Raw genomic sequence first — 27,354 nt, forward strand, 5'->3', positions numbered from 1 at the left:
TGCATGCACCTGACTGTGCACACAGACACATAAACAGCATAGATTCGACCCAGGCGAGTCAGTAATCCAATAAGGCACTTCAAAGGTGTCTCAGGAGTGCTGGTGTATCTGTAAGGACTCTGTTAGACTGGCGAGGAGACGCCTGAGGCTGGAGTAAATCCACCAGCTGGGTCTGCTCAGGGGGGACTTGGCTTCTGCTTAATGCCTGGTCAAGGGCATCAGTTGTACTGTGATGCTTCTTTGAGAGCATGGTGGTGTTTTGTGCTTGTTAACTACAGATTGTTACCACTTCTGAACATTTTCTTGGATGTTGATGGATCTGTGGATTAGTTTCCTTTCAGGGAATTTAACTTGCTAACACTCGAAACAAGCTAATTTCTTCCTTGGTTCGATTCATCATCTCCACCTCATCATTATGTTGTGAACAGGCGCCGAAAATCTTGTGGTGCTCATGAAAAGTAGCAGTGAAATACTTTTATTTCTTTTAAGGTTATTTTTGGGCATTTTTGCCTTTATTTATAGGACAGCTGAAGAGAGACTGGAAATAAGGGGAGAAGAGAGCGGGGGATGACAGCAATGCAGTCAAACCTGCGGCTGCTGCGTCGAGGACTGTAGCCTCTGTATGTGGGGCGCTTGCTCTACCCACTGAGCCAAACCAACGCCCCTGAAATACTTTTATTGAAGTGTCAAACATGAAAGAGGTTCCCAGACTTGTGGGCTTTCAATACACAGACACTACTTAAATAAAACACACAGAGGCAAGAGAAAACAGAAAGGAAAGCAAGCATGTATGATAGTGTTGGAACTTGGCAAATTAAAGATATAGCTTACAAAGGTCGACAAAAACACAACTAAAATACACTAAAACAAAAACCCAGAAGGCAAACAGGTAGAAAAAATCAGCCATGTAAAGGATTATGTGAATCTTATATTAAAAAGACTGCAGCCCTGCTGGTGGCTCAGTGAGGCTGCTCTTAGCCACAGGTGCTTTAAGCTAATGCTACCATGCTAACAGTAAGACAGCAGAGCTGAGACGAATGAGTATGTCATTAGTTTTGCTGGTATTTGACCATAATATATATTATATAGATTAAAACTTTTTTGAGATGATGATTCATTGTCACAAGATCACAAAATTGATTGCGGTTCATCAGGAGGGGATCTGGCTATATCATATTCCTCCCCAGTGTCAACAACAACACAGGGGTGCCAAAGGAAAAGAAATATATATATATGTGTATGTGTATATATATATATATATATGTATAGATGGACGACACGTCTCCATCTGCTCATATTGTACGAAATTGATGCCAAAATACCCCCCGTGATAGGCACTGCCATCTTGCGAGGGTGACACCATTTGGTGCCAGAGCTGCACGGTAGAGATCGGCGGGTGGAGCCGCCATAGCCACTTCCGCTAACCAAAACACACCCTTAACCTACTGAAATAAACCGGCAAGGATCCTGCAAATCAGCGTGTTTAACAGCAGAACAGCTTCTTGTGTTGGTCTGAAGCAGACGTTTACAGATATGGAAACTTCAATGACTGTAGTGATTGTTTTAGTTACGTGGCCTCTCGCCGTTCCTCCTCTACTCTGCTAATCAGGAACAGATCGGCTGCAGTAGCCGTATTTGTCAACAGAGCTGTCAATCATCCTTTTGACAGCATCAAATAAATAATTAAAAATAAACTTGTCAGAAAAATGAACTCTTGGACGTAAGTCAGCATGATAAGAACTAACTATAATGACAGAAACCATGTTTGACAAAAATTATTTGACGTGTGTTTTGATTTTATAGTTTGACTCATGTCCCATCTGTTAACATGGAGGAGGCGGGCTTTATGACTTATACTGCAGCCAGTCAGCAGGGGGCGATAGAGAGGGTTTGACTTCACTTTTAGGGAGCTGTCATGTCGTCCATCTTTTTATACACTGCTCCTGGAGAGCTACCTTCCTGCATGGTTTAGGTTTCTCTGAACTCTAACACACCTGATTCGAATGTTTTGCTCATTATCAATCCCCTTAGAAGCTTCACTTGGTTGATAACAAGCAGATCATTCAAATCAGGTGTGTTGGAGTGCGGAGAAACCTAAACCATGCAGGAAGGTAGCTCTCCAGGAGCAGTGTCAGCCACCCCTGGTCTATGCACTAAACAATATAAAAATAAAGCGACTTAAAACACAGCCTCCCATATCATCTAAAATAAAGGATTTGTATCATGTTCACCAGTCTTTGCAACGACCTGAAACCTTTATTCATCAGCCATAAATTAAGTCTTCTTCACTGCCCCAAATCAGTTGCACCGCTTGGACACAGCGAATTAATCATAACTTCCTCCATAACGACTGATTTCAGGTAATCTATCATGTAACCACAATAGCCAACTTCAATACTGTATTGCTAACAGACAATGTTACCAGTACGCAAAGCTTCAGTTGCACTATTGTTGGCACACAGGGTTAGTTAGTTGTAAAGCCCTACAGCTGTTAAAATATGTTTATTGAAATGTGGATGTGCGCAGAATTATGATAATAAATAGATCACTTCTCTGCTTACTCCTTAATATACAGTATATTTATATATGTATAATATATGTCTCGTTATACGGCCATTATTAAAAAAAGCAAACCCCACAAGTTCATTTCTGTACTCAGGCCACCCAGGATGCACCTCACCAGCCCCAGTTGCAGTGGGTGCTGGGGTGCCACACCCTCTCTCTCTCCCTCTCCCCCAGAGCTATTGTTCCCTCGATGACAAGGCCCACGTGCCCCCCTATTCAGCATCCTGGTGGGGGGTAGGCGGGCTCTTTGTCTGGCTGCCATTGTCCCAGACACACGCTTCCATTTGACGGACACACGTGCTGTCAAAAGAGAAAGGGGAGTGGAGGAGGAGGAGGAGGGGCCACCGCTGGCCATTCTTCTCGGCGGTGAAAAGACGAGACGCGCTGGCCATCTGTGGTGCGTGTCTGTAATCTGTAGTGACTGCACACGTACACACACACACACTTCTCGGTTTCTAAAAGAATCCCTCGCCTTTGTCTTGCCACGCTTTTCGGGGGGCACGGTGCCTATAGAGGTGGCTTCCCTTTGCTTTTGATGGGGTTTTGTTTTCCTTTAAAGTGATGTGTGCACGGAGAAAGAGTGTGTGTGTGTCAAAGAGGCCGATATGGTTGAAGTGAAACTACTGTCTTGGAGAGAAAGTGACTACAAGAATGTTCTGTATCCTCTCCTCTGCGTGTCAAAGTGACCATTGTTGAGTGGCTGTTTTCTAGCAACAGGCCTAAACACCAGTCCACTTGTCTTTCCCCGGTCTCTCTCCCTGGCCTTGGATGACCCGCTCTGCCTGAGGGTCTTCACCTCAGCGCTGTTTACTCTTCTCCTTCACAAACCCCCTCCACTTCCCTTCTTCTGGAGGTTAACTGCTGTTCTCAGAAGTGCAGGCCGAACGCGGGGGAGTTTCTGGAAGTCGCTGTGGGATGTTTTCACCGAGCTGGAATATCAGATAACTGTCTAGACTTGTTGATCAGTAAACGTTGCGTTTCTTTCTTCCTTTCTCTCGTCTTTTATTCATGCATTTATTCCCTACTAGCTCTCCCATTGTATGTTCTTTCCATTCATTCTTAATTCTCCTTTAGCCCTTACTTTTTCTTTTCTTATCTTTTTTCATTCTTACTTTTGTCCTAAATTGTCTCTATTCTTCTTCTTCTTCTTCTTCTTCTTCTTAAAGTATGTTTAACGGCAGGTGCATTATTATAAGAAGTTTACAAAGAATATTACACATGTCCAACCAAATCTCTTATAATTCGGTGTGTTGGCCTCCAGAAGCCTGTACAAGCATGTGTGCTGCAGCGCCACCACACTGTGTCTGCCTGAATGTCTAAATCCATTTCCTCTGTCTGTGTTTCTGCCTGACAAGCCGGGGCTTTTAGTGCCGGTCGATAAGACACGACCACCCTGTGAAGGTCATTCAGTCTCGCTGCCCCACAACACCCCAAACTCCCAAACCGCTGTAAATCACTTTTATCGTCAAAATGATGACACAGATTGGCTGTAATTTTCTTCTTTTGTGTTGCTCGACTCTGCGTCGGACAAATTTTCCTCTTTGACGTCTGTTGCAAATTTCTGTGTCACCAGATGTTGCTTTGAGGGCTATTCAGTTGTAATGCAGGGGGATAAAAGTAGGTGACTGCTTTCTTGTGACACAGAAAACTCTGCAAGACTCACAGATTTGAGGGCAGCAGACAGATGGCGGGTGTCACATAGGCACGTCGACAGATGGATAAACAGATAGATGTAAAATAGACGCAGGGATGTAAAGCAAGCCTTTGTCCGTCTGCATGTGTAGAAATCATCTGAGTTTGAAATAAAAAGAAAAATTTAAGAAATATGATCATAGAAAACTCTGAAAAAGTTATATAAAATGACTTTAAACGGATTGAAATGGACATATAAAGAAACATTTATTCATTTAGGAGCATCATTTGTCATTTAAACTGATCTATATTTTAAATATGGACTGTATCATCGTTAATTCTTCTCCCAAATGTGTCCTCTTTAGGAATGTTTGGACCAAAGACAAACAGAAGCTCCTCAGACGGGCGGTCAGACGGAGAGCGAGGATGTTGAAAAGCTTTAAAAGCTTTATTGATTTCTGCGCTTGTATCTCGTTGCTTTACATGCATAAACATGCATTATGCATGAATGCTTTGTATTGACAGCCAACACTAGAAATCTGCAGAAACGTGGTTTTACATGGTGCGCACAGGGAGACAGCTGCGTGTTATACAGCCAGTGCACACATTCTTGTGTGTGTCAGCAAAAGGGAGGAAAAACCCTCTCTTGTCTGGACAGATCTGACAGGAGGTCAGAGGTCACGCAAAGAGACCTGGATGATATCTCTCACACACACACAAATACACAACATGAACACAGGCAGCTGGTGTGTTATGTTTATAGTATGTTACTCTGACTGTCCAGCAGGGGCGCTGTTACACAGGCAACAGAGACCTGTGCCTTGGCCTCTCCTCTCCTCTCCTCTCCTCTCCTCTCCTCTGTACACACAGTATCAGTGATATCATGACTAAATAATAGAGACAATAGGTTGCAACTTTATGCTATCATTTATTTTAAAATGACAAAATATGGTTTGTAACTGGAGAATAAAGCTTTAAGCTAAACCTGGAACAACAGCATTCAACCTCAATAATATAGCTGCCTTACAATGCTAATAAAAACCCAAGGAACGCTAATGCACCTTTGGGATACATCTAACTTTTATGTCCTGTCATACTGTATCTTTAGATCATAAACTATAGAGCAGCTTAATGCCTGTCAGCCAGACAGATATCTTAGTGAATTGGACGACATACAGCATAAAGAACAGTGTAACAAGATATTAATCACTTCAACGTACTCATTTCAAATTCTGTTCTCTTCTGTTCTCCCTAAACTTCTTTTGGATGGAGAAGTTCAACAGCAACATAACAGAGCAAATGACTGAAAAGTACAAGACGTATGGGCTGTAATTTAAAACTTTGCCACGCTTAAATTTCAATTTATTTACAGGGCAGGAGCTATTGGCTTTTAATGAAACGTGGGAGGAAGCTAAAAAGTATGCAGGTTGGAAATGTCACCACAGTTTTTCACCACTTATTCGTTATAATGCGCTTGTCTCATAATTTCATTTTACTTGCCAGGAATGCATGATTGCAATGTTAGATTTTAAAGTGCTAATCTCAAACCTTCAGGTTGCAGGAGCACACTTCCCAGATATCCTGACGGTCGCTTTCCTTTTTAGACTGTTTGCCTTCATCTGAGCGTTTCCTCAAATTAGTTTCGTTTTCTTTGGATTTTCACTTATTTTTGAAGTTGTATCTGTAGTCATCCATCTTTTCTTTGTTTGTTCAGCCATAGTAGATTACTGTTTACTCGCAACACTCGCAGAGACCGGAATAGCAGCCGCTTAGCTCCACCTACCCTCTCTGGCAGACCAACCACTGCTGGCTGATGGAAAACGCGTCACTAACTGGGCACCGCTCGGGATATTTTTTCCGCGAAAGTCGCCACAGACACCCAGTCTGTAATAATACTATATACTGCAAATGTAAAGGCTTTCATAAGTGGGCCATAGGCTCAATCACTATTGTGTTACCTCATTCAGCGATAGATAGAGACTTAACAGACTTTAAAGGAACAAGAGTCCTATTGGCAATTTTTTTCAAAATAAAAGTTGTTGCTTCTAAGATATTCTCCTAAGACAATATATATATATATATTTATGAAATACAATGAAAAAAAAAAATTAGAAACCCTTTATGAACCAAATTGTCTTCTAACAAAGAAGTTGAAAAGTCATATAGCGTTTTTAAAAGGACTTTTCAGCTTGGAAAGTTCCAGAAGGTCCGTCCTCTACTTCCTGTGCCATTATTGTTTGTAGATGCACAGTAAGTTTACTGACAACCATAATGTACATGATATGCACATACAGAATAATTGCAGCAGGTTGTATTAAACCGTCAAAATGTTTGAAATGATTGACAGGACGACTTTCCCTCTCTCCCTCTCACTCTCTCTGTCCTCCTCCTCCTTCTCCTCTCTGCTCCTTACCAGGAAGACCTCTCTGTGATCAACGCAGAGGGAGGTCTCCTTTCACCCACAATGTTGTCACTGTCTGTCTCTCTCTCCTCACTCTCAACTGATCTCAGCCCTGTGAAAGAAATGTGTGTGTGTGTGTGTGTGTGTGTGTATTCATGCTACTTCCTCTTTCTTTTCTATTTTCGTTCTTTTCCAGATTTGCCATTTTTTCTCCCAAAATATCCAATCGTCCCCCCTTCCTCTTCCTCTTCCCCCTCTCTCTCTCTCTCTTTCTCTCTCGGCCCACCAAAAAACCCATACCATTGGTTGCCATGGGATCCGGTTGCCATGCAGCGGGGTTTTCACATGGTCCTCGCGTGTATGCGTGTCCAGCGTAGCGTGACGGAGCTTGGATGCCATGTTGAAGTGGAAGAGGGAGACATTTGTGGAGTTGAGATGTGAGGTCTGAGAACAAGGTGCAGCCGTGTTGTTTTACTGACCTTTATACAGACGTACACACACACAGCACACACACAGCACACACACACCTCAGAGGACAAGCTATTGATCATGTACCATAGTGCCAAGCTTGATCAGTTGACATACACTAAGCCAGTGTGTGTGTGTCTAAAGCCGCCAGACGACACACACTCACACTCTCCATCATCTTCCACTCAGTCGATGAGGCTTTGTCAGTAACTACAGGCTTTGCTTTGGTCCGTAGTTAAAGTTAAGTTGGGGATAATGGAGATATATGATGATGGAGAGTCGTCGAGGAGAGAAGAGACGGGTGAGGGGAGAGACAGAAAGAAGAAAAGGAGAGTGGTATTGACCAGAGGCAGAAATCGATGAGCGGCCTGTCAGGATAAGGCAGCGGGTTTTTCTGTCACGCCTCCCTATTGGACAGCCCGTCTATCCGGGTTCAGTTTTTACAGAGCGTGACTGGATGAAAAAGAGTGTTGTACTGGATTCTTTGGCAGCTCTGATTGGCTAATCAAAACGTATCACATGTTCTTCACAAACGATGATTGGAGAGCTTATGTTTAGTTGAGCAAAATTCAATGAGCAGTGAGACCATTTTATTACTTCTCAATACCGATTCAGACACCTGGACTTGAGTGTGTTACAGCTTATGTACAGCTGTACTGAGATCCCGTCAGTACCAGTGCGATAAAACCTACCGTAAAATTCGGTATATAAGTTGCACTGGAATATAAGAAGCAGTCTGTTACCTATATATAAATAAAAACGTGTTATTTCACCACTATTACAATTTATTTTAATTTGAAACACATTCAAAACACACACAAATGACAGCCTACCATCTGTTTTTGCAGTGTCTAGTTTGCAATCCTGCTAGCTAGTGGTATGCTAGTTGAGCTCAGCCTACGGTAACTTTGTTGTGAGGGTGGCGGCTGCACTGGCCATCATGACAGCACATGACCAAGCGTTAGCTGGATCATAGCTCCATTGTCTGGGTAAAATACCGTAACACAATAAAATACCTCTCTCTGCGTCTTACAGGTATACTGGTCGCACCGGTAGGCTTTGGTAGGACACAGCCTACTTTTTAGATGAAAAAAAATGTAGGCTGTTAAACAAATTAAACGGCAAATTCTACGGTACTTCAATATTTTTTTATATGTTAAAGGATTCCTATCCTAAAAACAAGCTCAGCTCCTCAAAACAAGCTAGGCTAATTTTAGCGCTAGCTTGGCTCACAGGTCTTTCTGGCGTCCTGTTTATGTGAAGGAACATTTGAGAAGAACTGATATGTAATACTGACTTGTTGTATTTGTGTTTACTTTTGCTTTCATTAAAAAAAAATCCAGCATGTAAATGTATGGTGTGAAAAGACACATTACTGACATTTTGCTAGCTTAAATGACGATACTCTGATGCTAGCACTACTCTGGAGGCTCTTTCGCTCAGAAATGTGAACTTTCCTTAACTCGATCTTCCCTTAATAACAGCCAAGTTGGATGCTGCATCACAAGCTAACTTCACAATTTTCACATCATACTGCTCTCCTCCCTTTTCAGTTAACTTAAATACTTTTAGCTGTAGCTATAGTCTATGCTACTGATTCAGTGAGAGCTAGGTCACAATTCCCGAGGTCGCTACTTAGCTAACGCCGTCCTTAGCTCGGTTGGGACAGCGGACATAAAAATTGTTAGCTCAGTGAATGTTGAAAGTAAAATGAATCATATTAAAAGCAGCAACAAGGTAATTTTGTTGTATTCGTAGATCTACTTGTTGATTTAATCACTTCTCCTGACATTGTAACTTCAGTTCACCTTATTTCAAGTCACAAGTGTCTTATTAGTATATTGAAATAACAAAAACAGCAACTTTAAGGCAAATCAACTCTAATATAATTCCCAAATGAACAATTTGGGTTGTAATTGCAAAATATTAATCATAGTGCTGTTAAGTTCCCCGTGAGGGTACAGTAAGTAGGTTATAGCTTGTTACTGTATTCAACTGTGCACACAAGGATTTCTTTTTGCACGTGGAGTTCGATAATTGATATTTGTAAACCCACAGATCATTAATTTTTGGTTGTGTGTGTGTGTGTGTGTGTGTGTCACAAGGAGCCTAATTTACATTCAGACAGTGTTGGTTAAAATAACAGGCTGTTATGGAATCACCGAGGCATGGTGGATGTAAAACCACAGTCTCAGATTAACATGTTCACAGACACATTAAAAACACACACGCATTAACACACACAGCATGATTAGGTTTCTCTGTTTCGTCTCTAACGGCTGGAAAAGCTCACATGAGACACGAGCCAGAGGGTTTATTTATTGTGAGCAGGAAGTGTGTCTGCTACCACCTGGTGTGTGAGATCACCGTGTTTTATAACTACACCGCAGCTATAATAGGCTTATGTTAGTGTCTGCCCAATAGATGGATACACCCACTTAGACTGATGAATATGTATGCACTACCAGACACATATGCACAGCTACAGGACAGCTATACATATATTCTACATAAGAGCAGCACTTTAGAGATAATATCTACTGTATGTCCTCTGATTAGTTGAAAATTGAGGCTCTTTTGTTTTCCTCTGCGGCTTTGTCTTCCCTTTCTTCACTTATTTTTAGATTCCTTTCTTTCTCACCCTCCTGCGCATCTCACTCCTCGAGGACTGCCGAAGAAAAGAGGAGGACGAGTTAACCACAAACAAAATCAAAGGTCCATATAATACAGAACAAATGAAGCAGAGCTCAAAATACGAAGCTCCTAAGCTGACTTAGTACCACCTTTAACTTTAATAAGGTACCACATTGATTACTTATGTATTTGATTAAATCAAAACTGCTAAAGCATTAAGTTCGATTAAATCAGGCACAGTGGTTGTCAGATTTACAACCCAGTCCAGACTTCAGACTGGCAACATTATTACCACGGTGACATTTATGTGGGGTTTTATCTGCTGTAAATGTCACAGTTGCTGTTCCTGTCTGCCTTTCAACAATAGCAAATCACCCAACTGTCTGAAAATAAAGTGGTGAGTGTTTGACAGGATCGTGATAGGAAGCCATTTTTCTGAGTCTCCTTATTGTTCCCCATCCATCCTCAAGATTCCAATCAAACCTAAACTACACGGTGCTCTTAAGGTTGGCATGTCTTGGTACTTAACAAAGTTGTTGTGCTTATTTGGAGTCTGGGAGGAAGCTGGAGCACCCAGAGGGAGCCCAAACATGCGCAAGGAGAACATGCAAACTCTGAACATAAAGGCCCCTAACGTCTGAACAGGGATTCGAATAGGGAAGCTGTGAGGCGACACAGCTAGAACACAGCTTTATTTGTGTTGCATATTTACTCATTTGGCTTTTTGTTGTTAGGGAAACTCTACTGTGATGATCCCAAAGACAAGTTTCCCCCTGGGGACTTCATCACAATCAGAATGATGCCCGGCCTGACAATTTTCTGCCGACATGGGAAACAACTGACAGCATCAAGAGAGCAGCGGCTTGATGGTGCCTGTTAGCTGCAAATACCCAGAGCGCTAATACTGTGACCGACACGTGGACAAAGTTAGCACACAACAAGGACGTTTTGATCCCTCTCACTCCCACACATTGTCGATCTCCGGCTCTCGGTGTGGCAGGTTAAACAGCTTAGAGGATGAACTGGAGCCTTCGAAGATGTGAGAAGACAGAGGGCATTAACACACAACACTACACTGAGTTACTTTATCTCCAGGCTTCAGTTCTAGCTACTCACTTCAAGCCCTAAAGACATGTGAAAATACACCAGGCCTGACATCAGAAGTTCTCTCAGATGCATCCTGAGTAACCTCGTGTGACCAGCTTCAAATTCCTTGGTGTCCTTGTTATTTGTTTCATGCAAAGTGCTTCAAGGTGCAAGCTGTTTTTTTAGCCTGCTTCTTTGGCCCTAAACCCACTCACCACAACCCCAAACTGCTGACCATCTTTTTAACCTCCCTCACCGACCGTTTTTCAAGTTGAAGAACGTCTTCTTTGTAAAGCTCAATGCAGAAACTCCCCTAGAGCCCCAAGGTTAGGTTTTTCTTCAGGCCCACAGCTGTGTTACCCATAATCCCCACACTGCTCACCTCTGGAGACACTGCTCCAACACTCTTGTTCAAGTTCAATCACAAGTCCGCCCCTGCTTGACTTCTGAAAGTCCTCCCTCCTCCCTTTTTGCCATATTTTCTGCACTTTTCCACATTCATTCCCAGACGTCTCAGTTCCCAGTTCACTTTCAAACTAACCCATCTTTCAGTTCCAACTTTCATCCAGCCCTTGCTCTTCCTCATACTCAGTCTGTGCAAGGGGCTGTGTTAGTAGGGACCAGTTGCCTCAGGTACAAAGCAACGATGTGTTCAGGATGGATGGTGGGCTTAAGATGCACAGGACTTTGACACTGATGATGGGGGTTTCCATCCTGTGGTTAGTGTAAGAAACATTAAGGTGCTTTGATTAGGTTTAAGGACACACCTTATGTGTCACTGTAAACATTTATAGTATTTCAGGACCACAATCTCTTCCTAACCCAAACCAAGTGCTGTGAGTACCTGTCGAACAGACATTGCAGGGGTTTGCAACTAGAGTTGGGGTGGCCTGCCTTGGTACCCCTTATATGGCGGTCCAGTGGTCCAGTCTAAGTGAATGTGGAGGCTATTTTTTTCTAGTCCTTGACTTCTAGACCCCGCCCTTCCTCAAGACATTGCACCAATGTCCTGACTTACACTCTACCCAACTCTAAACCCAGCAGTACCTTATTTGCCTCTCTTGTGCTTGCTTCTTTTTCTCATACGGTACAATTTCCCATTTCACATTGTATGTATGTGCAAGTGGCTGTTCAGTTGGGATGGCATGGGTTGCTAATTTCTCAAGTTCATTTATTGGTAACAGCACTGCTGTTAACGAAACCTAAGTGTTGGATCTTTGAAACGACAATGGGGGCAACTGACAAGTAGCGTTATCAATCCTTAATCTGTGTGTGCTTAAAGACTGTAACACCTGTAACATCGAATACCGAGGATAGCCTCTGTGCATTGCAGTTCTGTACTGGTACAAGATGCATTGTGGTACATTTACTGCCCCAAAGGAGTTGACCTAAACAGGATGTAAATCTGGGTGCTGCAGCATGACACACAAACCTCCTCAAACTCCAAACCCTTATGAACACACTTTTTAACTTCTGTTCTTCAACTGTTCGTTGTCAACGGATCATTAGATAAGATGGCAATACGCACCCGAACACCACACCTACAAATATTTACCAGCTTTATATTTGCAACAGAAACCAGTGGATACCCCAAACCTGGAATTCTCATACAACCAGGTGCCAATTTGGGTTTGGTGTGATTGTTCCTTCAGCTTTAACGGGAAGCCAAGCACTGCTTTTCATCTGTTGGGAACATGGCCTGATTCATTCCATTACTGGGAAGCAGCACTCTCCCTCCTGTCCAGTAACACCCCTGTGGAAACCCACTATCAGGCCGGGTTCCAGTCCTCACGTTAAACACATCCTCCAGCCCTGGCCCCATTCCCCAGTTCCAGCTCCAGCGCATGTCCCCGGGCTCCAGCCCCATTTCTTGCCCTCTCCCCCAGTGCACTCTTGACCAGTGCGCCCATAGCAGATGGAGAGCAAAGAAAACTGTGTCACCACCAGCCATGACTCGCTAAATCACCCCTCCCCTTTTCTATTTCTCTGCGTTACTGTCTCTCTCTTTCTATCCTCCCACTCCCTTCTTCCCTCGCTCCCAGGATTTGGAGCATCAAACATTGATTTGTCTTTATTTTTAGACCAGCTGTTAGGGTATGTGCGTGCATGCACGGTATTTGTTTGTGTGTATCCGCATACCAGACGCTCATCCATGCTGGGTCGTGGGCAGTTTAATTGTGTTTGGGTGCATCTCTGTGCGTGTATTTGCGATTGTGTCAGGGCTCCTTTTTCCAAGTTAATCCCTTAAGAAGAGGTGTGGTTCTCTTTCTCGCTCTGCGCTCCCTCTCCTCTCCGAGCGCAATATCATCACATGCTCTCTCACTTCTCTCCTCCTCTCATCTTTTTCTTGTGCTGTTGTTATTGCTGTGGCCGCTAGTCCGAGGGAGTACTTTCTCTCAGCTTGTCATCTCAGCGTCTCCTCTCATCTGCCGTCGTTTCTGTGTGAGATGAGTGCTTGTGGCGAGATGGGGGAGGCCATCGAACTCAGGTGAGTCAAATCCAGAGTAGGAGGTGTGAGCTGCGTGTTTGTGTGCGTGTGTTTGTTTTGAAACTGCAGGTGAAATCCAACATGCATATGCTTATTCACTTTATTTGCATACATTTATCAGTTCTTCTGCATTCTGTGTGTGATTGTGCACCTGCGTGTGTTGTGGTTTCAAACTGGGTCGACTGTTACTGTAGCAGTCAGCACCTTGGGCTATTTTTCTCACCTCTTTTTAACTGTTCTTCAGCTGACCCTTTTTCACTCAGGCAGAAATCTGCACTCCTTATAGAGGTCAATGAGAGATCTTGTTACTGATATGTTTGTTGTTGTTTTAGTTGCTGTTGTTGGGTTATTGGCTACAGTGGTATTTTCAGTCACTGCCAAACTGATAATAGGTCTAGCCCAGCCTGTATCCACAGGGCTCATAGCGGCTAATAGCCTTAGCAGATGCATTAGCCCCCATGCCCATATGGAAGAGATTAAACCTGCTAGATTGATACAAACGCCCAACGTTTACTTCTCGCATGACGTAAGTGCATGTTGTTGTGTGCATGTGTTCATACGTGTGTTCATGCACACCTGTAAGACAACATTTTTACATACGATTTGTGTTTCCAAGCTTCCTCATGCTGGATGGAGCAAGGTTTACACATATTCCCTTCCAAATTCAACACTTCCTCTCTCTTTCTTCCTCTCTGTTCTTTCTCTGCCCTCATGATTATATAATGAAGAGGACAGCTCTCATGTGTGTTGCAAAAAAAAGAAAAGAGAACGAGGGAAAGATTGAGAAAAACTGCAGACGACAGAAGACCTGTGCAGCGAGTGAAATGAGGACAAACGAAGATCAGCAAGATGGAGACTCAACAGGAGGGAGAAGATGAGAGGATGCGTGTCAAAGAGAAAGTTTGAAAAGGGAAGGGAGAAAAATGGGATTAGGGAAGGGAGTGCACGAGGAAACAGTCAAAGAAAGTAGAGAAAATATTACTTTTCAGCAGAAGAGGCAATAGTAAAATAGAAAGGTCTTTGGTTTACATCGCCATTTTCTGCTTCTTCTTCTTCTGAAAAAAAGCTTCAGTTTCGACGATGCATCAATGTCAATACGTTTATAACTAAACAAGCGACAGAGTTCAAGTTCAGCTGCAGAGCCACGCCAGATCACTTGGCGTTCTGCTCTGACCCAAGAGTCTGACGCAAAATCTGCACAATGCAAACACGAGGGCGGGGTTGACAACACTTTGAGAAATTACAGCGGCAACAATAGGTCCTTCAGTTTGGGAACATTTGAGTGAAGTCACATGTGTTTTGATGCTGTTTTAAAGCAGGAAGTGTCCGTTAATGAAAAACATGGAGCCTTGAAGCATTGTTTTTAATTTCCTTCTTGGCAGGAAAACTCTTAATTTGTTCTAAAATGTCTCTGGTTTGTGAGTCTCATCTTTGACCCTAGAGATGACTCTGTGGCACACGCTTTTCGGTCATATCAGACGTGTCGTACAGATGATAAGCGGGGCTGTTACGCTGGTCTAGAATGATAGGAAGGAATACAAAGTGGGAACACATCACGGCAATATGATAGTGGAGCATATCGACTAGACTGCTCTACTTCATGCCTGGCTGCACTGTGTTTAGATTAGCTTCCGCACACACTCACACTTTTCCCGTCACCGTCATAGACACTGACACGCATGCAGACGTAATGTTTTGGCATATATGAATGCTTACAGGCAATCACAAACACACCTAAAGCTAGCATGGTCTGTGTCCTCTTTTCCTGCTGGTCCAAGGGCAGAGGGGGATTGTTGTGTTAATCTGTCTCTCTTTTGAGTCTTCAAAGCCCATGCAGACACACATACACACAAGTATGAGCACAATCAGACTTTTGTGCAGGCATGAGATGCATGCAATGGTGTACACACTGCAGGACAAGAATACCGTTTAACAGAAGAAAGCAGGTTGCCCTGCAGAAGCTACAACACTCTCTCTCTTTCTCTCTCTCTCTCTCTGACACACGCACACACAGACAATCTTCTGCAGGCTTAACTTGGGAGGGTGGGAATTGAAACAGTGGCAGGAGGGGCAGTGACACAGCACCATGATAAGCCTGGAGGAAAAGGATAATAGGTGTGGAAGCTGTCTGTGCATGTGTGTGTCTCCTGCTGCGTACACACATGTGTGACAGCAGCAGCGCACACACGTCTCCTAGGCTTTACACTCTCTCTCTCTCTCTCTGCAAAGCTAACACAATATCACTTGAAGTTTCTAAAGCTAAATCCTATTTGCAGAACAGACTGGGAAGCAGATAATTTTAATTGCAGGATGTTTTCTCAGACTCCCGCCTTTCCTTCGTCCCCTTAACTTGATTTGTGGCTTAAGTAAGTGGGACAGGAAGAGCTTGAACAAGATGTATGGGCTGTTTGTATGTTAAAAGTAGGAGCGCGTGCTCATGTGCAAGCCTGTCTCCTATGACAATTACCATTGTATATTATTGAGCTGATATCTTAATTATGTTTCGGTAACAATGTTATCGCGGCCTGTGTTATGTTCACACGCAATGTTTGATTGAATGACACTTATGTAGCACAGTGGAGTTGCAAAGAGGTGGTTGGGTTGGATGGGAGTTGTATGAAGTTCAGACAGTCACACCAGAGGTTAAGTTTAGGGCACAAAAGCACTTCTCCTGTACATGTGTAAGCGGTGATAAAAATCTTATTTATTTTATAGTTTAAACGGGCAACTTACCATGAACCTGCTCTAAAACCATTCATCTAACACGGACAGGGTGGCAGTGCATTTAAAATAACTATATTGAAATATATATTTTTTTTACATCATTTTTTTGGCCTTCGCCTATATAAGATAGTTGGAGGTGGGAGTGGAACGTAGGGGCGCTGCATGGAAGACTGAGCTTCTGTACATGGAGTGCGTGCCGCAACCGCTGAGCTAAAATTGTAACTTGCCAGGTATGTTTATCAGCAACATTTTCCCATTATGTTAATCAAAAACATAATTGGGTCGGCACATAGACTGTAAAACAAGTGGACTTTGCCCACTTTCGAGGCCTCGAGTTCAGCCTTTTGGACATTGCCATATTGTTTTTGGAACATATCTACACGGAGAACAGGCATCATTTTGTCTCTATCCTGGTTGATGGCCCTCCTGGGGAGGGACTTGCCAATCACAGGTAGCCACACCCAAAAGCATACGCTGTTTGTAGACTCGTTTGGAAAATGGTTCAGGTAATAAATCAACTGAGAAGTAGGGTCATTTTCGTATATTATTTTATACAAATGGACTTCTTCAAGTAAGTAAGTCGAGTCTCCCCCTGCAGGCCATGCGAAAGAATGCAGGTTCAAGGCCCATTCCAATTCTCATATGCTGGCTATGGGTCAGCAGTACATTTCCCCTTAAAAAGTTTTTGCCCTTTCAAATTAGTTGTATATGAACGGCGTTTGTGATCAGACATTTTAAACATAACATGCAATGTTGGCCCACAGTATCTATAATTCCCTTGTGGCTCCAAACAGGAATTAACCTCTACTACAATGTACATGCAGTATATTCTCCCCCCATCTGTAAGTATGAGTGACTTGTTGCAGACTGACAGAACTGATCCAGGATCAGCAGGTTGACTCATCTCTTCATCCACTCATTGATGACAACATCTCTCTCATTCCCCATTCACCTGTTACTGTTATAGGGCACAAATTCCCACACTGCTTTGCAGCCTGAGTCACAGAAGGCCTCTCAATCTCGTTATGCAAGACCACCGCCTGCCTATGATTATGTTAAGACTATATTAAGGCTCGCTGTAATGTTTTACCTCGCAAAGAACCCCCCCTGCAAGATCATATTGCATTAAAGGGTGAGAGGAAGGGCAGGATATGTTTGTGTGTGTGCCAGTCAATGTCAGGATAATTGGCATCGATCAACTTGCACCAAAATGTTAATAGTAGTTGAGTCAGTACCGTTGGAAATTACTTTAAAAATATGGCTTGCTTGAGTCACTGATGCATTTCTTCCAAATTCTTGTAGCGTGTTACAATTGCCGCAGTGTGAGGCCTTTTTGCTGAGTCAAATGAACCGAGAAATTACTTTACAGTGCCATTTCCTGGCATGCAAATACAAACAGATTAAGTGTCTTTGCAGTTGTGTTCTGCTGCGTGTTCGATTATTTCACAATAAAGATAAAAAGCGAGTGTGTCTCTGTTTTTGTTTTTTAATTTAAAAATATTTACCTTACAAACAGGCCAGGAAACACACTGGAAATCAGATTGCAAGCGTATATAATTGACTTCATTTATAATTCATCCTGCAGTATGGAAATCAGTCAAGGTCATGCTATAGTTTTATATTGTACTCTGCTATGAAATTATTGAACACTACTGCAGTATGAGCACTGCGTATAGACTTCAGAGTTTTTTCTGTACCCACCAACCACATTTTGACCTGGTGTGTGTGTGTGTGTGTGTGAGAGAGAGAGAAAGAGACAATAGTCACAATGGGTGCCAGGCTGACGGCTCTGCTTCAGCTGTCACCGTACATCAGCCTGCACACCCTCGCCTCGACACACTCCTAATCTCAACAGAAAGGACCATTACTGATGTACAGCTGTGTTTGCCTCCTCACTTACAGAAAATATGCTTCACAAGCCACCTACACACTGCTCTGTGTACAGCTCTCCACTGATCTGTGTGTGTTGTTGCTAGAGAGGCTTTAGCTTCTTTATATTTGCTCACTGTAGCTGCTGCACCCGAGGGCGTCTGTGTGTCATAGCGGCTCAGACGAGGCTGTGCAGACTGTACGTTGCTGTTTTTATTTCTTTATTTCAGCTGTTATGTTTCCTCCATTTATGTGTGTGAAGGATTTTTTTATGTTAACCTGTTGAATGTTATGTTTGAACTGGCTGTCTCATAATCAGATTTTGACCACATTTTGATGTTGTAAAACAATGATGTAAAAATGTTAGCCTAGCTTAGAGGACTAGCAACTTCCAACATGGGGACAGACCTAGCTTGCAAGGAAAAAGATACCACTTAACAACAACTCTAAAAGTTACTTCTGAACATTTTGAATCTCATTATTTTGTTAAGGAGATTCAACAATCTTTTTTCTTATCTAAACCATCAACTCTACTATTTTTTTTGTTGGAGGGAATCTTTTGACAGAACAGAACCATTTCTGTCTGTTTTCAGCCCTTTAGCTAAGCTAGGCCAAAAATCATGCTGGTAACTTCTATGCTAACTGAACACAGGAGCTGTTAGCTAACACCTCATTATAGTGTAGTAACAATTACAAACAAAAACTACAAAATATGATGTGTAAAGATCAGAGCTATGACTTTGTTGGAGGGCATCTTTTGACAAAACAGAACTATTTCCATCTGTTTTCATAAATGGGATTGAATGAGTCTGTTTTCACACATTGGCTAAGCTAGGCTAAAAACTGGCTGGTAACCTCTTGCAAACTGAACACAAGAGCTGTTTAAGCTGCTGCACCTGAGGTTGTCTGTATTTCATATCGGTTCAGATGTGGCCGTACAGACTTATGCCTTTATTTCAGCTGTTATGTTTCCTCCATTTATGTGAACATGGGATTGAATGAGTCTGTTTTCACACATTAGCTAAGCTAGACTAAAAACTAGCTGGTAACCTGTTTGCTAACTGAACACAGGAGCTGTTTCTAAGCATTTTGTTTTAAGGCAGCGTTTGTGCTTTAGTACAGCCTGTCATGTATTTTAGACTTGTTTCCTACCATACACACATTCACATAGCCAACTTGTACTATGAATAAGGGCATCCTGTCCTGGGTCAGGCTTTAGTCAAAACACAACTGCCCTGGTTTATCTCCGCTGCATCACACTCTTTATTTTTTAATCACACGCACACAGACTCAGACCACCTGTCACTTTATGTGTGTGAATAAGAGACTTCTGGATGATAGTAAGAGTCAGTGTCACTATCCGGGTCATTCAGCGTCAGTGAAAGTCTGCAGGGCCCAGAAACTGGGTCAGACTTTTGTGTGTGTGTCAGCATGATGTTCCTGTGTCTGATGTGTTTGGGATTTTATTCTATTATCTACACAACTGTTGACCGTGTCTCATTGGCTAAGAGATGAGTCACCATTGAAGAGACGATTGAAAGCTGTTACTAAAATGAATGAAAGAGAAAGGTTGAATGTGCACATGCTTTTTTTTAGTCTGTGATGTGAGATAACCTCTCAAAACGTTAATGAAGCTGAAAATGTGATGACACCTTAAAAAATAAAACTGTACGATAGAAACAAACACACATGGCACATAAAGGTGTAGCTAATAACTTTAGTGGTTTATAAATGATTCACTAATGCTTATTAGATCGGCTAAAAGATGTTAATGGTAAATGGACTGCACCTTGGAATCTTCAGACCACTCAAGCTGCTTTTACATTACGAGTCACATTCACTCTTTCACACACACTAATTTAATGCCAGGATCAACGTATTATTCACACACACAAGTGCAATTTAGGGTTCAGTTTTTTGCCCAGGGACACTATGACGTGTAGACTGGAGAGGGGATTGAACCTCCAACCTTACGATTGGACCTATGCCTCCGAGCCACACATGCCCTCATTAATAAGAATAATTTCTGGGTTTCCAAGTTAATATGATGATGGATGCAGGTACACGTGTTGAAAACGCCTTGTTAAATGTTAATTAGCTGTTCATAAATAGATTGGCAAGATTTTTATGATTTTATTTCATGACTGTGTCCATTTTGGGGGCATTTTTATACCTTACTTGTGCAGTGACAGGTCTGTGTATACAGAGGGCCGTGTCTTTTGTTACCGTCAGTGTGTCGTGCCCGTTCGGTTCTGCTTGCATCGCTGCAATATAATGGACCTTTCGAAATCTGCCTTGATTAATTTATTTTCCGAGAAAGAAAGGTGAATAAATGGATCACAGAATCGAAAGGTGAACAGTGCGTGGACATTGATTTATTTTCATCCCTGAATATGCGTCTGAAGCTTGTTTACCCGTCCACACCTACGTGGCTTATCTAGATATATTGTTTTGTTTAATAGTCACAATGAGTGATGTTAAGTTATTATTTCAATGAGTCAATTCGTATTTGCTGAGCTTATTCTTATTTTAGAGGGGTTAAAAAGGAAAAAAAATTTAAAATACTAACTTTTGCCGTCGATTACCATGGCAACGATTGAAGCTTAGAAGCATCCGGGTCAGCCCTACACAACACACTAACAGATTCATTCAGAGTCCTGACTCACAACTGGAAATCTCACAAAGTCTCTTGCGGTCGAACGTGACTTTAGCGTAAACAAACATGGCGTACACCGGGCAGGAAGAATTAGCGGTGATAGTTTTTGGACTTTTTACTGAAAATTCATGAAGAAAAAAAGAACAAACAGTGGATGAAGTCGTGTAGACGGCGTGAACATGGGCTGTATGTTCACGCCATGGCTGCGGTTGTTGTGCTTCCTTCTTCAGTCAGCTTGCTTCGCCATCGGCGATCGTGTCGTTCCACGTGACAATCCACAGAGCGCGTGCTCGGCTGTCCTCGGGGTTCCCCCCACACAACAGGATATCGGATCATAAATATTGAACATGTTTAATATACATCTGGAAAAAAAATCAGGACTTTGCTTACTTTTGTCGGACGGGGGAAATTGGGCCCAAAATCGGCTGTGTCCAACAAGAGCACCTTACATGGCTTTATTCCAGGCTTTATATTTGTGGTACTGATGAGAGACTTAAAACCAATAATGGATGTGATTCTCGTGCTTGTCGGGATGGTAGGTATGTAGTTTTTCTATATATCCTGACGTGGTACAGTCATCACTTTGCACTATATTAAGCTGTAGATGCTTTTTATCCCACTTTAAATCCACTCTGACTCACCCTGCATGCTTTGGCAAAACACAGCGGCTTCTCAGCCCTGCAGCCAGGAACTCACAACTCGAATTCAACCGAACAGAGAGAAGGAAACCGAGAGGTACACGGTGTCCATATAAAGTGGTCAGCTCGGTGATGACTAAGCCTATACAATCCCCTTGCTGCAACACACACACACACACGCGCACAAACGCTGTGAGACACTTGCTCCACCCCTCACTGTCCCCTCCTCATCTCTCTGGAACTCCGTGAACATATGGTTTACCGTAATGTGAGGTGGCAATGACTCACTGTGTGTGTTTTTCTTGTGTTTGTGTGTGTGTGGCATGCAAACTCCCTCCTCCTACTCCTCCTCCTCCATCCACCTCCTTGTACGAGGTGTGTTTTGGGAGCATCTGGTGGACAAGAAGTGTGAGGGTGGAGTGCAAACGTTTTTGCCAAAATCTCTGAGCCGCTGTTGTACGCAGAACATCTGGATCAGGAGGGAACGGTGTGTGTGTGTGTATGCGTACGTGCATGTGTGTGAAAGAGTGGGAGAGTGCCAAAGATATCAATCAGCCTGACTTCTGGCGAGCACAAAACACAGCTGGACACACATGAGTTCATGCAGTCTTAACACAGATTATGTGGAGGGAATGAAGAGGTGACACATTTTCAAATACAAGCTCATAACTTGATTTTACTCACATAAAAACACACATTTTAGGGACAAATATCATTACCTACAAGCAGTGAAAATACTTAACTTAACAAGCTGGACCAAAATGTTCACTTTTTTCCCCCCACATTTTATTAGTCTGTACGCGTAGGCGAATTTTCTCCCTAAATTCACCCCTGTTAAACCCATTTCCTCCAGCGGCAGACGTTCAGCTCCAGGCCCATTTTTTTGCATCTGTTGTCGCATCTTTCTGACAAGAGGAGAGCAACGAGGAGCGTAAACACCAGAGAAGAAGAAGAATATGGCGCACCGAGGGAAGGAAGCGACGATGAAAGGAGGTCAGCTCGGGTGAAAGACGACATAGCTTCATATGATCGTAAGACGTCTCTCCTGCCATCTCCTCTACAACAACAATGCGTTCCAGATGGCTGCTAACTCGAGCCCTGGATGGGGAGCAGCTATGTGGTGTTTGGCAGCAGGCCTCTTGTTTGTGTAGTCTACGCCGAAGTGCCGGAGAGTTTTGCGTGGGTTTATGACGAGAGCGGGACTTCATCTGTGCCATTGATTTATAGATTTATTTTGATGTTTTCCATCCCCGCCTGCCCGCCCGCCCACCCTGTCTGCCTGCCTCTTGTCTTCTTCCCTCATGCAGATGGTTCTGGTTGTGCGGGGTGAGGTCACAGCTATGCAAGGCCTTTACATGCTGCATGCTGGGTAATGTCTCCACCCTAATGTGTCTCTCCATTAAAGGGTCCTTAACTACCAGATTTCCGTTCATATCATGCTGTGCTGCTCAGCGAGAGAAGGACTGTTGACTTCTTCTCACTGAAGCTGAGGCTTAGGTCATGTTTTTAGGCCCTCTCGTCATGCTATGGACTTTATGTCATCTATCTGTAAGTGTGAAAGAAAGAAACACTTTCCACAGGTGTCCTCCACTTGAAATAATTTCTACTATTGTATTTAATTTATTTCTTCTGTAAGGAATACTTTGGCATTTTTGCTAACTTGCTTACTTTGTTTCTGGATAGATAGTTCAGAAGATTAATACGACACAACTTGGGTGGCTGTGGCTCAGTGGTAGAGTTGGTCGTCTCTCAATCAGTGTGTGAATGAGTGTGTGAATGAGTGAATGTGACATGTAGTGTAAAAGTGCTTTGAGTGATCGGAAGACTAGTAAAGTGCTAGATAAGTGCGGTCCATTTACCATTTGCTGTTTGTCTTTTAAGTCAACAGCCATTAGCAGGTTAGATTAGCTTAGCTTAAGATAAAGACTGGAAACAGGGGGAAACAGCTAGCCTGTCTGTCCAAAGGTAACCAAATCCAGTGCCACTAAAGCTAACAAATTAACGTGGTATATTGCATTTGTTGTTGTTTATTATTTTAAGAACAAACAAAAAAAGAGAAAAAAAAAAAGCTGGAACAAAAATCATATCATCGTCCCATATTTTACCAGACGTTTCCTCACTCAGCTCCTCCTTCCATAAGGATTTGATTTGTTGAAATATTTGGTAATAGCACAATATTTCAATTGTTAAAAGGTTTCAGAGTAGTAGTAACTTTTCAAAGTAGGAATTGGGGTTGGAAAAGTATTAAACTCATTCAACAAAGAAGACATGTCCTGCAAACTTAACTGATAAGTCCTTGAACTTGTATCCTAATTACTGTGAAAGTCACAGATAGTCAATGAAAGGACTGCTGCTATATACTTGTCAGAATAAGTTGGTTCCTTACCGTGTGCTATCGCTAGTTTGCTCCCTCACCTTTTAGCTTGTTGTCCGTCGAGTCCTTTAACTTTAATTCTGCATGTATTCTTACCTCACTTTGATTTGTCATAATTCCAAGCCGGGACGCTCGGTTCCCATCATTTCTTTTCTGTCTTTCCCATCAGATTCCAGTCCTCTGCGCTCACTCCTCCTCCTCCTACTCTCTTGCTGTCCCAAACCATATGAGGGCAGTTAGAGGGCATTCTGATTCCATAATTTCCCTATCCATTCCCCCCACCCCTATCCCCCACAACTTCCTCTTGTGCTGTATTATGCACCCCCTATCTTTCACCCCCTCACACACACACACACACACACACGCACATTCACACCTGCTGCAGCAGCTCTGGTGCCAGCCAGGTGCCGGTCAGCTGGCGCGTCGCCCAGAAATGACTGGCACAAGCCTGGACGTGTGTGCGCGCCAAGCTGCAGAGGAGCTTGTGTGTTTTTGTTTGTGTGTCTGCAGTTGGCAGAGGATGCATGTCACACATGCCAGAGATGAGTAAAGCGACTTGATCTGCTGCATTTGAATACTATGCATTACACACACGCCCGAGAGAGTGCGAGACATACGAGAACATGCACTTCCAGCACAGCGCTTCCGGCACACAGGCCTTTTGCACCCACTACCAGTAACATAGCAGGGATTATGAGAAGTGATGTGTGTGTGTGTTTGCTTATAAACCCTGGCCTGTGTGTGGCAGAGCAAAGAAGAGGTTTATTCCCTTCACTGCTTTTAGACGAACATATCTTCAGTGGAATATTTGTGTGCTTTCACAACCTGTTAAAGCAACATGGTGATTTATGGGCCGTCTAGACGGTAAGAATATAAGTGTACTCTTTACTCAGCTAAACCCCAGAGATATTGGGGAATGGCGATAAACAGTTCTTACGTTGTTATTTCATTTCTGAGTGCTTTGCTCTTGATTCTTCTGTTTTCGGAGTTTTGCAAAAGGAATCGAAGCTTTCTTGCGCGTCTCTTATCGAACCAGAGTGACAGTTATTGCTTTTAAAAGTGTAGAGAGATGAAAAGAGATTTGTTTGTGTGGACTGGACTCGGGAGAAACAGGAGGACGAGGAGCAGTAAAGTGAAATCTTTGACATGAAAAGGAGCGGGTAATGCAGTTAATTCCCCCCTTGGTTCCGACGCAGAGGACGCGCACTAGGAGAGATGTTTTCATCCTACTCCAGGTCTTCTGTTGAGCGGGGATGTGACTGCAGAGGAATGAAAACAGTAATTATCGTTTTAAGCAGGTCATGTTTTGATGGCTTCATGTTTCATTATGCTGGGAAATTAGCATCGCTAAACAGGCCAGCGGGCTGAATGGTCTAATTAAGCAGCGCGGGGAGGATTGTGTGTGGAGTGTATGCTCATGTGTGTGTGTGCGAGGGATGATCAGTATTCACTCTGCATTATGATGATTCTTCAGGAGATAAAAGCATAACGCTACAAAGTATAAATGTAATTGCCTACTTATGTTTTATATATTTCATCTATAGGTGTCACACAAACCCTATGCTCTGTGCTCATTAGCATTTTACCTGTGAGATTTGTACAGCCTGTTTCTGAATGGCGAATCAATGCTGTAGCGTGGCAGGAAGCGCTCATGACTCTAATGTACTGACTGCCTTGTTAGGGATGATTACTGCATAATGAGCTTGAGCTAATCAATGAAATCCATCCCCCTTCACTCATAATGCTGTATGAAACATGGTTTAACAGCGTGTGCACAAAGCTCCAGAGGGGCATTTCTTTACATTATCGTTTTGCACTGTTGCATTTAATAAGCTTTTAATGAGCCCGACTGAGAGATTAAAGTAGTGGTAAATGAATGAATTCATTTGAGAGGGAAGGAAGTCAGTTGATGCTGTCTGCATCATCGCAGAGCAAACCTGAACAGCAAAACTAAGCCGACGTCTCTCTCTGTGTCCACAGCACCAGGGAGCACGTGACCCCGGAGATGAACAAGCTTCGTCAGAGCCTGAGGAGGAAGAAAGGCACCTGTTTGCCGGAGGCCAGCAGACCGTATCAGTGGCAGGCTGACGAGGAGGCAGTACGGAAGGGAAAATGTAACTTCCCGGTTCGAGTGAGTATCCTAATCTTCATTCTTGACCAGAATAAAGGTAATTTGATCTGTTATATCTTTGAATAATTTCCTCTAAACTCTAAAGACTATATGAATCACATTGTAAACAACATAATATTCCATCTTTAAGATTTATCAGTTAAAAATGGCGGTAAAATAACGTAGCCATCAAAATGTCACGCGGACATTTGTGAATGTCACGAGTAATGTATTTGCTTTGCGCACGTACCTTAAAGGGGGGTGTTATACTAATACTACTAATACTTCATATTTCACTCTGATACCTGTGGAGTAGCTTAGCATAATTTACAGTTAAATTTTTTGTTTTTTTCTCACACTGGTGCTCTGTGCAGGCCCTCATACAGCCTCTGCCTGAAACGACTCAGCTCTGTCCCTTTGAGAAACCCCGCCCCTACAAGCTCACTTCCTTCTGATTGGCCAGCTCTCTCCGAAGCCTGCTGAGGCTGCGTATTGAAAAAACTGTGTGAAACCTGGCGTTCACAGCAGCAAATTAAGTTATATCATTTCCCCATGTTTCCAGTCTAGAATATAAAATGAAGATGGATTATGTTGTAAATGGACACAAACATTTGAGAGGATTGAAGAACATTTGATCCTTGTAGAAACCATGTTTTATTACAGACTTTTATTTCTCCGCTAAATGCCTCATATGCAATAAGTGCATATAAGAGGCATTATGAATGGCCCCATTTACTGATAACGTGCTTCAGTCTGAGGGTGTACTGCATGCCTGTCGCTGAGAGCTGGCGTGATTTGTTAAAGCACTGGAGAGACAATGGAGGCTCAAGAGGGAGAACTGACATCAGGGTGGAGTTGTAGATTAAGGATTCCACAGGAAATGACAGGGTGAGGTATGAGGGCGCACCGAGGGGACGCAGAGACATTGTGAGATATGAAATGAGAGATATAGAACTGGATAAGAGAGGAGACAAGAGAGAAAGGCTGCAGACTGAATGGAGGAACCAGAAGCAAAAGAAAAATACAAGGTTAATGGAAAATGCTTCTGATGGTAATGCTCCATAGAGTTTGCGATGTGATAGGAAGTGAAGATGAGCCTAAAGCTTTATAGCAAGAGAGTCTAGCACTTAAAAACCTTTCATTCTCTTTATTGGAGGTCTTTTCTTTCCTCCAAGTTCCCCAGTTCATCTTTTCTTTCTCAGATCTCTCCATTTTCTCTGTATTCACTCTAAATAGACTCACAAGCCATCCAATATTAATACCTCCTCAATAGCTGCTGGACTGTACAAGGGAAAGAAAAATGTGTTCTTGAGCCCAACGCTGAGAAAACTTGACGTTCTTAATTCTTCTTCTTTAATTAGTTGATTGCTTTTTTTTTTACTCTATATTGTCTTGTATCACCTGCCTCATTCACTTCCTCTAAATACGAAGAGTAATACAATAGGCTACATGTTTCTCTCAGCTGTAGCTAGCTAGCTAGCTTAAACAACACTTGAAATTAAAGTAGCAGATAGTTGCATTTATAGGATTATCCAAGGCTAAACCAAATTAGCTCTTAAAGCTAGTGTGAAATGACCAATGTGTGTCCCAAACTGTCAACGGCCAGCGTAGGTTCAAAGCATGTTAACATGACATGTAGCCTAATGCTGCCGTCGTTTAGTGGCAACTTGTTGAACTTAGCTAGCTTGAAATGTAGTAATTAGTAGTAG

General features: G+C 42.8%; 1 protein-coding gene across 2 annotated transcripts in view; it reads left to right on the top strand.

The window, feature by feature from the left end:
- The window catches only part of numbl (NUMB like endocytic adaptor protein), a 66,571-nt gene that overhangs the window by 19,797 nt on the left and 19,420 nt on the right, over nt 1-27,354 (top strand). Inside the window, exons 1-2 of one of the 2 annotated variants that reach the window (XM_069676710.1) lie at nt 13,227-13,274; nt 25,516-25,666. In XM_069676710.1, coding sequence (XP_069532811.1) covers nt 13,234-13,274; nt 25,516-25,666 — 192 coding nt within the window. In that variant the 5' untranslated portion in view covers nt 13,227-13,233. Of the gene's footprint in view, nt 1-13,226; nt 13,275-25,515; nt 25,667-27,354 lie in introns of those variants that run through there. The other variant, XM_069676711.1, reaches the window with a different exon arrangement.

Source organism: Semicossyphus pulcher, unplaced genomic scaffold (genome assembly GCF_022749685.1).
Source record: "Semicossyphus pulcher isolate SPU_LCO1_2020_fin unplaced genomic scaffold, fSemPul1.0.p SCAF_26, whole genome shotgun sequence".
Taxonomy (NCBI): domain Eukaryota; kingdom Metazoa; phylum Chordata; class Actinopteri; order Labriformes; family Labridae; genus Semicossyphus; species Semicossyphus pulcher.